At 41.0% G+C, this 13,007-nt stretch overlaps 1 protein-coding gene across 2 annotated transcripts in view; it reads left to right on the top strand.

Annotated features, from left to right (window-relative positions):
* LOC120418485 (neogenin) overlaps window positions 1–11,761 on the top strand; it is a 259,674-nt gene extending 247,913 nt beyond the window's left edge. The window contains exons 3-10 of one of the 2 annotated variants that reach the window (XM_039580923.2): window positions 4,184–4,940; window positions 5,167–5,282; window positions 5,591–6,155; window positions 6,266–7,047; window positions 7,109–8,395; window positions 8,457–8,658; window positions 8,875–9,008; window positions 9,067–11,761. In XM_039580923.2, coding sequence (XP_039436857.1) covers window positions 4,184–4,940; window positions 5,167–5,282; window positions 5,591–6,155; window positions 6,266–7,047; window positions 7,109–8,395; window positions 8,457–8,658; window positions 8,875–9,008; window positions 9,067–9,308 — 4,085 coding nt within the window. In that variant the 3' untranslated portion in view covers window positions 9,309–11,761. The remainder of the gene's footprint in view (window positions 1–4,183; window positions 4,941–5,166; window positions 5,283–5,590; window positions 6,156–6,265; window positions 7,048–7,108; window positions 8,396–8,456; window positions 8,659–8,874; window positions 9,009–9,066) is intronic. The other variant, XM_039580924.2, reaches the window with a different exon arrangement.
* The last annotated feature ends 1,246 nt before the right edge of the window (window positions 11,762–13,007 follow it).

Here is a 13,007-nt window from a genome sequence, read left to right on the forward strand (position 1 = left end):
CTTTATCTATACCGATTTTATTTACTCTAATGCCAACGGTATGCATATTGATAGGCTACGTATTGCTTTGAATGCTTGTGTAAGATATGTTTTCAACTTAAATAGAATGTCTAGGGTTTCGCATTTACAAAAACACCTTATTGGATGTAGTTTTTCAAACTTCTATAAATTTAGATCATGTGTTGTCTTACACAGAATAATTAACACCAAAAAACCCACATACCTTTATGAAAAATTAGTACCGTTTCGTAACACCAGAACTTACAGCTTTCTAATACCCAACCATAGCTCATTTTATTACAGTCAATCGTTTTTTGCTAGGGGCATTGTAAATTGGAACAGCCTTCCGACAACATTGAAACAAAATACTTCCAAATATAATTTCAAGCAGAGTTTACTCGCCAACCTCAACATTAACCACTAGTTAAATAAGAGAACCAAATAAATTAAAGTTAGTTAATTTAAATTGAAGCAGAACTCAGCAGAACACACACTGTAACATAAAAAAGACTATGTCTTAAGTTACTATATGGAATAAAACAAATAAATAAATAAAAAAAAAAAAATACTGTTTGAATGTTGAATTGTTGGACCAAATCAAGACTGGGCAATATTTTATTACATTATTTCGATTTAATTCTTAAGGGGACGTCCAATAGGCGTCATCCATAAAGTACGTCACGTTCTGAGGGAAGAGGGGGGTTTTGAGCAAGCGTGACATTGCGTGTTAAAAGCATAGGGAAATCGTGACAAAGGGGGGTAGAGTAAATTTCGGCTGACGTACTAAATGTGACGTACTTAATGGATGACACCTTATCCACATCCACGTAGACACTTTTTTGAAAATTCTAGACCCACCCACCTCCCTTGCGGACAATTGTTCATGCAAAAAATGTGTTTATGTAGCGTAGACAATCACTAAGGGAGCGTTCTTTTATTACGTAACACAAAAAATCGGATTTTTAGACCCCCTCCTCAAAAATTCCATACAAATTAAAAAAAACAATGTATGGAGCGTAACACGGCCTCCAACACCCCCCCTCCCCCTCCCCACAACTGCGTTACGTAATAAAAGAACGCTCCCACCCTTAAAGTATCCACGTGGACAGTATTAAGGGATCCGCTCAGCTGTCAAAATAGCTGGCACAAAAAATATAGCAAGCTTTGATCGAGCAATGTATACATACATCATTGGGAAGGAAAAGTAGTGATTTTTTATTGCTATTTTTTCGGCCAAATGATGTTTGTGGTTTGAAATCGTAGAGAATAGGAAAAAACAAGAAATTTTGTAGGGGGCACATTTTTATTGTACTTTTTAACAGTTTCTACAGAGCAGACTTTAAATCAATCATGGAAAATTTTTAAAAATGAACAAAAACAGAAAATCGTGTCTACAGCAAAATCACCTCGATGGCGTATACATCATATCACCGTAAAACGGCAGTACAACCCCTTTCATTTTTAACAGGCTATTTGGTGCCAAAGGGACTTTTATGTAAAATTAGATTCGAAAAGTACATTAAATTTCCCTTAAAATGACATGTTCCAAAATTTTGTACAGTTGAGTAACGGAAAATTTTAGAGTTTTTTTTAACTTTTCTAGTGTTTTTTTCTATCTTATCACCGTTTCAGGCTACAAATTATTGAAAACATGTCTTTTTTGCATGTTCAAAAATGAAAGGGGACGTACCACTCCTCCGTCACGAGATATCAAAACTAAACGAACGTCAGACCCTATTTCTTGAAATTGGCACTTTTTCCACTAAAAACATAAAAAATTAAATAAATCACAGGGGGTGACGTTAATTAAAAATTAAAAAAAGGCAGACACCAAATCGATCAAAAAATCCCTACTCAACATAGTAGCACTGTTCTATGGACAGCCCCAAAATTTGTTTGGAGAAACCTATGATGCAAAATGGCTTTATCGAACCTAAGGAATCGATGAAAAAGTGTTATTCAAATTAAGAAATACAAAAAATAGTAACAGATTTGGTTTGCAAAAGTCTAGAGTACTGCTCTTTTCCGATAACAGTTTTTATTTTTCCTGTGAAACATTTTTTTGTGTAATAAATTGATGCATAAGAAATTATCAACACTTAAACAAAAAAAATTAAAAAAATCTTTATTTCAAAACAATAATTACAAAAAAAAATCATCACGCACAATCAGGGTTACCAGGTCATTTTTTTTTTAATTTATCAGACGAAAATTTAACATTTCTGAATGGTAAACCCGGGTAGACGGTAATAACAAAATTAATGATATTTCAATAACAAATCCTGTTAAAATAACAAAAAGTGTTAATATTTTATCCTGAAGTTCAACTTCAAGAAGAAAAAATAATAACAGTTTCTGATAAAATAACAATATTTGGTATTGAAGTGATATTATATTGAAAATGTTTAGTAACACGTTAATAAGAGGAAATTTTATACATTTCAAAAACTCTCCTAGTAACAAAATTTGTTATTCGTTCGGTATACTGACTTAGAAATAAAATTACCATAAATCGCACAAATGGATAAGTTTCTAAGTGTCCATAACTCAATCTGTTATTATTTTTCTTTTGTTAAATATGTTTAGATCTTTGGGATGATTTTGTCTAATTTCGTCGGGGTCATTATTTGGCCATGAAATGGGGTCCTTAAGCTAAAATTATTCTAAAAAGTTGAAATTGATTTTTTTAATTATTTGATATGGCTCCTAAAGGACTTTGCTTAAAATGGTTAGAACTATGGGATAGTTTTGACCAATTTCGTCGGGGTCATTATTTTGACCATGAAATGGGGTTCTTAAGCTAAAATTATTCTTAAAAGTAGAAATTTTGAAAGTTGATTTTTTAAATTATTTGATATACCCCCTAAGGGATTTTACTAAAATTGGCTAGAACTATGTAATAATTTTGACCAAATTCATCGGGGTCATTTATTTCACCATGAAATGGGGTTGCAAGCTAAAATTAATCCGATAAAATTAACTTTTGAGAGTTAATTTTTTTTTAATTTTATTATTTTCCCTAACGGAATTGATTTATTTATTGAGAATTTTTGAAGTGTGAATAACAAAAACTGTTATTATTTTCACAGAGCCAGGAAGTCGGACCTGACGTTGAAGTTCGAGCCGGAGTGAGACCTCGGAGACTGCATCGGATTCAGCAAATTTTCAGCAACTTTTACTTGGAGTCGGAATCTGTGAAGTCGGGTATTTTTGGAGAGCTGAAGTCGTCGTTGACGTCATATCCTGCATCCAGAGTCAGAGTTGTCTTCAAAGTCGCTTGGAGGTACCCGACTCTGCAGCCCTGACTAGTACAGAGGAGTTATGGCAACTGCAGGTTTATTTGCAAATTACAAATAAACCAAAACAATAACCTTTTTTGTTATGGAGACATACCAGTTCAATAACATTTTTTTGTAATTATGCTGCTCCACCTCTCCGCACAAAATAACAAATCTTGTTATTCCTTCATGATTCCTTCTGTGTTATTGGTTTGTTATTGCAATAACAACATAATTACAGTTTAAGTTATTCTTCGAACAAATCTTTGTTATTGATTTTTGTTATTTTAACAACTAATCCGATTATCCCAATAACATATTTCGATCTTCTCACAATATCAAAAACTGACCTCCCCAATTTATTTCCGTCTGCTCGGGAAGGAGAGGTACGATACGAGTTAATTCAAAAGTTTGTTGAATTCATATGGTTTAACTTATTGTATGCCTCAAAAATGTTGAATTAAAAGTTTCTTTAAGGAAAACTGAATTTTTTTAAGGTTATCAATCAAATTCATTCATATTAATCAAAAAGTTGCTCAAAATGGGCATAAAATGAAAAATCTGGCAAAATCTGTCAATATCTGGCTCAGAGAAAGATGAATCTTTATTCTGGCTGTCGCATGAAAAATCTGGCATTCCCAGATTTATCTGGCAACCTGGCAACTCTGCTCATAATCCGAATATTTTAATATTTTTTCATAAGGCCAATGCAGATTTTATTTGAAACCTTGTCCCTAAATTTCTAAAAAAAAATCGGGGTACAAAAACTTGTTAAAAATCATTTATTAAAGTATATAAAATTTGATGGTGTTCAACATACGGTTGATGATGAGATTAACGCAAATTATTCTGAAAAACTTAAATAAAAACTTAAACTTAAAATATTCAACTTTTTTCATTCACAGACCTCCCAGAGATCAACCAAGATTCGCACGAAATCTACCTGTACACTGGTCAGACGGCTTACTTCAAGTGTATGTCCAACCCACTGCCCTTCAGCTTAGAGTCCCGATACAACGTCGAATGGTTCCGGGATGAAATCCCACTGCGAATGGATCTCACCCGGATGCTTCTGCTACCATCGGGCGCCCTTGAAATCGATGAAGTCATCCCAGCCGATCGAGGAACGTACCAGTGTAACGTCACCTCCGGAACCTTCTCGCGCCTCAGTAGTAAATCGAACCTTAACATCAAATCAACCGCCGGACAACCGCAAAGCTTCGCACCACCCTCGTTCGTGATAGTTCCGCAGCCACAAACCGTCAAAGAAGGTGACACCGTCATTCTGGACTGTGTGGCCAACGGAAATCCGAAGCCAACCATCAAGTGGCTTCGCAACGGGGAAGAAGTTGACATGAATGATTTGGATTCGCGCTTCCGGATCATCGGAACGGGTTCGATGCAGATTAACTCCATCCAAGATACGGATGCGGGGGATTACCAGTGCAGGGCAAGTAATTCGGAGGACTCGTTGGATGCCTCGGCGACGGTGCAGGTTCAGGTGCCGCCGAAGTTCATCCTGAGTCCGGAGGATAAGGTTGCCTACGAGAAGGAGGAGCTGGAACTGCAGTGCAGCATTCATGGCAAGCCGACGCCCGTGATTCAGTGGTTGAAGAATGGAGACCTGATTACTCCGAACGAGTACATGCAGATTGTGGCTGGGTAAGTGCTTGAAGTTTCCCCTTTGTGCAATTGCAAAGTCTAGCTTCAAGAATCCACCTTAAGATACACCTCATGCTACAAGTCTATCCACAATTGCATTAGCATAATCGATACTGCATGCCATTGACCTTGCGTCAGGAGCAGCACACGAAACTTGGCTTTGACTCAAACTTTTCATTTCTGTCTACTTTCTTTCCTGTTCCGCCGCCGCCAACACCACCTCCAGCCACAATCTCAAGATCTTCGGCCTCATCGGTTCCGACGCCGGCATGTTCCAGTGCATCGGCACGAACCCTGCCGGCAGCGTCCAGGCCGCGGCCCGTCTGGAAATCGTCGAGCCAGGTAATTTATCGTTATTTGATGCAACTTTGGTGCTGGCGCAGTGCGCTGGATTTGAGTTTGTCTTTTTTGCTATAAGTTTTTTTTTCTTACTATTTTTATTGATTGTTTTTTCTTCTTCTGTTTCCGATTTACTTTTCGTCTTCATTGGTTCATTGCGATTTATCGATTTCGGTTACTGTTCGTTTCGTCACGCGGCACCGGATTGTGTTGATTATGATTTATTGCCATTCTTTTGCGACAATTTTGCATGCAAATGGTTCTGTTTGTTTGGCACGCTGGTTGGATCTTCCTTGGGGTGGTGACACCAGGGCAATCGAAACGACACAAGGGCAAAAAGTACCACCAGAATCAATCCAAGATGAAATCGTACGAGAAAACCATCATCCCTTCCTATCCTACCGACCCCAAGCTGTCCAAGGTGGTTTTGGACAGTTTGCTCTCCAAGACCAAGGACAAAGCGAACGTGAACCAGAACAAGTTCCAATATGACGAATATACGGACGACGATTATCTCGAGCACGAAGAAGAACACGACGAAGACGAGGAGGAGGGCAAAATCTACTCGCTGCGACCCAACGAAGATCCAAACAAGCTGTACCAATCGTTGACCGGTTCGCGGTCGGCGGAAGACGGCGGTGGCGACATTGGCCACTTTTCTAACTCACACTTTCCCAATGCTGTCACGCGAAAATACCCGAAATTCACCCTAGACGGCGGAGAGAGACTGGCGGCACCCCTTCCGGGACCCCCGCGGGACCTGCACGCGCAAATCGTGAAGCCCCGGTTCGTCACGCTCAGCTGGCTGGAACCGGCCAAGAATCCGGACGAGGTCATCTCGTACTCGGTGTACTACAAGATGCACACCAGTGATAGGTGAGTGTTCCGTTTTCTATATCTCAGAATCTTTGTGCCCGGAATATCTCCCTAATCTTAGGATTTTTGTTAAAATGTCTCAACGTATTAATTCTGCACACTATTCTCAGGGAGCGCAAAATCACCACCAAGTCTCGCGACGAACAGGAAGTGAACATCCAGTCGCTGCTTCCGGGTAAAACCTACCAGTTCCGCGTTGTCGGCAACAGCAACCACGGCTCGGGGGAATCGTCCGCGGCGTATGAAGTCCGCACGCACTCGGAAGAAAACATCGCCGGGCCACCGCAGAACCTCCGCGGCCTCGCCCTGACCGACAAGGAGATCCACCTCCAGTGGGAAGCGCCCCTCGTGTCCACGGCGGAAATCTCCAAATACCGCGTGTACTACGCCGAAATCGAAAACGGAGACGAAATGTACTCGGACACCACGTCCACCGAGATCACGATCAACGAGCTGCGACCGTTCACCGAGTACACGCTGTACGTGGTGCCGTGGAACCAGATGGGCATGGGCGACCCGTCGCACGAAATCGTCGTCAAAACGCACTCGTCCACTCCGACGGAACCGCCGTCGAATGTGACGCTGGAGGCGACGAGTTCCACCTCGATCACGGTCCGGTGGCAACCGCCACCGGTGGAAGATCGCAACGGACAGATTACCGGGTACAAGATACGGTACAGGAAGAACAAGAAAGCGTTGCAAGTGGAGACCACTCCGGCTAACGTGCGGCACTGGGAGCTGAAGGGGCTGGAACGGCTGTCGGCGTACCAGGTGAAGATCGCTGCCATGACGGTAAATGGATCCGGGCCGTTTACCGAGTGGCACCATATTGAGACTTATGAGAATGATTTGGACGAGTCGCAGGTTCCCGGGCAGCCGGGTTGGATCAAGAGTGAGTATTTTTTGTTGTGGGACTGTTTAGAATGGGTTGTAACGTTGCTTGTTCTTCTCAGCGCGTCCTGGAGCGGACAGCATTTCAGTCACGTGGACTCCACCGATTCACCAGGAGATCAAGGTGCGAAACTACATTCTTGGCTGGGGTAAGGGCATTCCGGATGAGGACACTACCGACGTAGAGGAGCACATTCGGACGTACGAGATTCGAAATCTGGAACCCAACACGGAGTACGTGATATCACTGCGTGCTAGAAATAACATGGGCGATGGTCCTCCGATCTACGATACCGTACGAACTCGGGAAGATTCGCCAATTGAGGCACCAACTCCGCTGGAGGTTCCGGTAGGCTTACGAGCCATCCCAATGTCGGGTACCTCGATCGTAGTGTACTGGACGGACACCACCCTTAGCAAGAGTCAACACGTGACCGACAACAGACACTACGTGGTCAAGTACTCGCAAACGTCTGCCTCCAGTAGATTCCGGTATTACAACACGACCGATTTGAACTGCATGATCGGTGATCTTCGACCCAGTACGCAGTACGAGTTCGCAGTTAAAGTAGTCAAAGGCCACCGTCAATCGGCGTGGTCAATGTCTGTGATAAACTCAACCCATCAGGCATCGCCAGTTTCACCTCCGCGAGATTTGGTCGTGTCCCACGACGAACGCAACCCGTTAACGGCGATCCTCCAGTGGGAACCTCCACGTCACACCAACAGTCCAATCACCGGCTACGTGGTCCTTTACACCACCGATCCGAACCGACGCGATCGAGACTGGAACGCCGAAGCGGTCGTCGGAGACAAGACCAGTGCGGAGATCAAGAACCTGGAACCGCACACCATGTACTACTACAAGGTGCAGCCGAGAAACTCCAAGGGTTACGGCCTCTTTTCGGCTATGGTGTCCCAGACGACGGGCGCCGAGGTGGACTCCAGTGGAAACATTACCATGCCGCAGTCAATCTCCCCCGAAATGGTGTACGTGATCGTTGGGTTCTCGCTGGTCACGGCGGTGATCGCCATTGTAATCGTAGTCATGATTTGCCGCAAGAAACCGGAGGGAACGCCGGAGCACGCGAAGAAGAGCTACCAGAAGAACAACGCGGGGATCATCAAACCGCCGGATCTTTGGATCCACCACGACCAGATGGAGCTGAAGAATCTGGACAAGAGTAATCACAGCACAACGACGCCCGGATCGGTTGACGGGGGAGCGTCCAGCAGTGGGGCGATGACACTGCCGCGATCGGTCGCGGGCCATGAGTACGAGAGTGAGACGCCGATTGCGCACGTGACGAACTCGCTGGACAAGCGGACCTACGTTCCTGGTTATACAGGTGGGTGGATTTTAGTTTAAACCCAAATGATAATATTGACATCCAGATTCATTTCTTTCAGGAACCACAACCCCGCTCAGCTCCACCATGGAACGTCCGCAGTACCCGCGGACGCAGTACAACATGGCATCCCGACCGCATATATCGCTCGAACAGCAAACCCTGTCCCAGCAGAGCTTGCTCCAGCAGCCACCCCAGCTGCCGCCGGCCAATCCGATGGTCCAAACGCCGGAGAATCCGTACACCTACGAGGGCAACTACAGGTACGACTCGGGGTTACTCTTGAAATTATAATGCGCATTCACTTGGTGATGGTAATTTTAGAGGATTGTAGACTGGATTTCGTTATGTATACAGTCACTTTTTCGTTTGAACAGGTTGAACAGAAGTTGTTTAATAATTGGCCTGCGTTTCACTTTGAGGGGAGCTCGGGATATCTGTTGACATTTTTATTTATGACTGACCTCTTACTTTTACAGTAATCCAAACGTGACGTATGCTCCGGGCATGACCGTGGACGCCCCCAAACGGGGGCAGGGTCATCCCTTGAAGAGCTTCAGCGTACCTGCGCCACCAGCCTCCACCCCCATCATCACCAACCAGGGAAAGCACGGTAAGAACTTCCGGCCCTGAATCATCACACGATTCTTACGAAACCCCTTTTCTTCCAGTGCAAACCCCCTCCGTCACGATACGCCCCCAGAATTCGTCCCCGTACAAGAAACCGCCGCTGTCGACGACCGGCTCGCTCACGAACCGACTCCAGACGGGGCCCGCCGTGCAGCACTCGACGGACGAGATCCAGCGGTTAGCACCGTCCACCTCGACCGAGGAACTCAACCAGGAGATGGCCAACCTCGAGGGTCTGATGAAAGATCTGAGTGCAATCACGGCCAACGAGTTTGAGTGCTAGTAGAGAGAGTAAGAGCGCGATTGATGAGGAATACGATGCGAGTGAATCATGAGCCGTTGCCGGTGGATCCGGATTTTTGTTTTGGATCCTAAAGTGACGAAGTATTTAGTCATTATTAGGTTAGGGCGTGTCGTTGGTACTTGCGACGAGTCGCTAAGCTGCGTTTGGTTTTATTGTGGGCTTCTACAATCGATTTGCCGTTGTCTCAAAATGATATTGATGCAAAACTTAAACCAGTATTCTCAAGCCCCGGTGGTTGGCCACATTTTCGTTTGACACTTTTTTAGCTTGTACCCCGTTGGTTGGTCAAAGTAAAACTAAAAAGTGACGGACTGTCACTTTTTACACGGCGCTCACGCACACTATCAAAACAAACGTTTGGTAGTGTGTGTGAAATCTATATAAAAAGGGTGTCATTTAAAAAGTGACCCCGTTCGTTTGACAACAGTTGGTGTCAAACAATCGAGCTATGAGTGTATGAAAAAAAGAGGTGAAATTGGGTACTAAAGCCCTATGTCAATTTTTATTTACAACGGTAAAAAACACGATTAAAAATCATTTCTGATCACTTTTTTTCATTTTAATGCAAAATTTTTTTTTGACAAGACAACATTTTTTCGATGGATCAACTATGGTCCCCTTGGAACAAGCTGTCAAGTAGGAGCTTTTCTGTCAAGAAGGACCGCGAGGTTAATTTTCGAAATTGATTTAAAAATCCATTTTAAACTCTTTGTGGTCGTACAAAGGGTCATTTTACTCAGAAAAATAAGCTTTATCGCTGTAAACAATAATATCAGCAATCTAAGCTTCATTTTAGGACCCAATTGAACCCATTTCTCCATGGCAGCTGACCGAGTTCGAGCGAAAGCGTCAAGTCGTGCGAAACGCATTAGTGCTAATCTTATTTATTTGCTGTTTCTACTAAAACGCGAACGCGAATGGCGAAGGGATGTCCTTCGGTCAGAGAAGTAGTGACAACACCCCCGACAGACGACATTCGCGTAATTATTCTGTAAATAGATAAAAACAACCCCCTCTAGTGAGTAAGGCTTTCCACACGCTAAACAAGACACACAAGATGATATTGAGAGTCGCGCATCACAGTGGAATGCAAAACAAGTAAGAGCGACTGAGCCATTTCCTTGACTTTGTTTTATTTGATTTTATGCAAATTGATACTATTTTAAATATATATTTTAAAAGCGTCAGATAGGTAGCATTTCATTCCCAGTGATTTTTACTTTTAATGCGTAGGCGTTAGTACGTGTATAATTTTAAAAACAAGAATCGAAAAAAATGTGCATTTATTTTCAGAGCCGTACGGTTAATCGTGCGTTTCTCTAGCAAACAAGTGAGAAACGAATAACTCAACAACTACAAAACTAGCACCCAGGGATCAAAACAGTTGCAAAACTCGATAGGTGAATAAAAATAGCTTACAGTTTCAGGTATTTGTTAAAATTTGGGCGGAGAGAACTTTTATTTTTAGTTTGTTTTAATCAATTTGAAAAGCTCAAACTTTTGTAATTTTTAACCAAGCGTTCATTAATTTTGTCGCTTATAATTTTATAAGCGAAATATTTTCGCTTTAAATGCATTTTTTCTGATTTCAAGTTGATTTTAAAATTCACCGTTTGAGATTCAACATATCTACTGCCATATTGAAACTTAAAATTCATATCCACTTTAAATTTGACAAATACCTGAAAACCATCCATCCACTTCAACTGCCATAAAAATCCATAATTCCGTTAAATCCATACTCTCATTAGTGTAACCCCTTTCTTCTCACACTTTTGTAGTTCACGCAGATGTAGTCTTATCAGCTCATAATGACTTTCCCACACTCAAATTATCACACTTACGCATCGCTGTAAAATGTAAATCGTCATCTACAAATAAAAATATTTTCCAACATCATCGAGTATACAAAACAAGTGTAAATGTAACATACGTCACACATACTCACGTGAGATTTTTCGTCGTCTCAAAGCGTTCTTTTTTAACTGCCCTCAGTGTACAAAATTATAAACATCCGAGATTTTACACAACATCACAATTTTCACTCATCTAATTATCGCCAAATTTGATTTTTACTCCGCTTGTACACAGAAACACACAAAATCACACAAAAACTCTCGACGTCGTGCGAAGGATACGAGCAAATTCCAAAACTTTTTATACGTATTATACACAAAATAGTCACAGTCGTGCTAGGAAGAGAAAGTGCAGATGATTTTTAACCAAATATATGCCAGATTTGAAAAGAGATAGGTGAAAAATATGTATAAGAAAATCAAAAAAAAAAAAAAAAAGGAAAAGCAAACGAAAATGCCTAACTAGTGGACTAGCGAAATATTTATATTTGAAGCGTCAAATCAAACTCTAACGTCTCTCTTTCTCTTAAAAAAAAACATACAACAAATTGAAACATTGGTTTCCTTTCTACAAAATGTACGAAAAAACAATGCCCTTGTATTGTTTTTTTTTTCGCAAATATTTAAACAATTGGCTGCTTTAGATAAAATTAATTAACAAAAAGTAACGTTAGTCTCGGCCTGTGTAAATATTATAACGTACTAAATCTACAAAAGAAATCAACAATGAATACACGAAAGTTTTGTATTTTTATTCGTAACGCCTGAAAAAATCCAAAACTGAATTGCAGATCCAAAAAAATGGAATCGTTATTGTTTCAGGTTAAGTTTCCGTTCTAGCAATCAGAAAGTCACACACAAAACAAACAAACATCAACAAGTATATGAATGGAAAATTATTAAGTATATGGTACGATTTTTTACTACATATTGTATTTGTACATTGTATAAGTGAATACACGCAAATTGATGAATCGTGGATAGAGAAATAAATTCAAAAATAATTGAAAAAGCTGGTCTGTGTTTGTTTATTCCGAAATCAATTTGGACCGCCAGTGGCGTACTTTTCAGCGTTTCACAATCGGTTAGTATTCTCACATTTTTATTACTTCAACTTTAAATCATTATTTGCTAGAAATTTAACACAGTTATAATGAAAAAGCCAATTTGAAATTTGAACGTTACAATGAAGATTGCTGTCAAGCAGAATGAATTAGTCGAGACACATGTTAGTTTCTGATTTCACGTCTAGGTGGAACGGGCTGCCCTATCGAAGAAACGGATTTGTTTGATGAGTTGGATTTTGATTCACTGAGATGAATTTCGAATTCGCAAGAGATGAATTTCGAAAATTTTATGTAGTTAGTAATTGGTTTAAAAAATAATTTTGGTGAATTTCATGTTGAAAAATCGTCTGCATCCCATGCCAGAAGGCTCATTGCAGTGGTTCTCAACTATTATTGATCCATTCCAACCTTGGGTATCATTGCACAAATGTCATAATTTTGGTATTAATGTTTGCAGAAACTTTACATTTTTCACAACATTAAATTTTCTCTTCACTCTCAACAATTTACACATACTTGCAGCATTTTTAATACGAATATTCATTATCTGTTTATATTTAATGGAATGCAAAAGCTCACGAAAAATCTTTTTTTAATAATCTTTTTATAAATGTTCCTGTGTGTTGCAATAATGCAAACACTAACAGTTTTAGTTTATACCAATCACAGACAGAACATGATTCATTTATCATCACTGATCATTTATTTAAAGAAAAAGACAAAAAAAGACGTCACATTCTTTTTACAAAAGCTAA

Source organism: Culex pipiens, chromosome 3 (genome assembly GCF_016801865.2).
Source record: "Culex pipiens pallens isolate TS chromosome 3, TS_CPP_V2, whole genome shotgun sequence".
Classification (NCBI taxonomy): domain Eukaryota; kingdom Metazoa; phylum Arthropoda; class Insecta; order Diptera; family Culicidae; genus Culex; species Culex pipiens.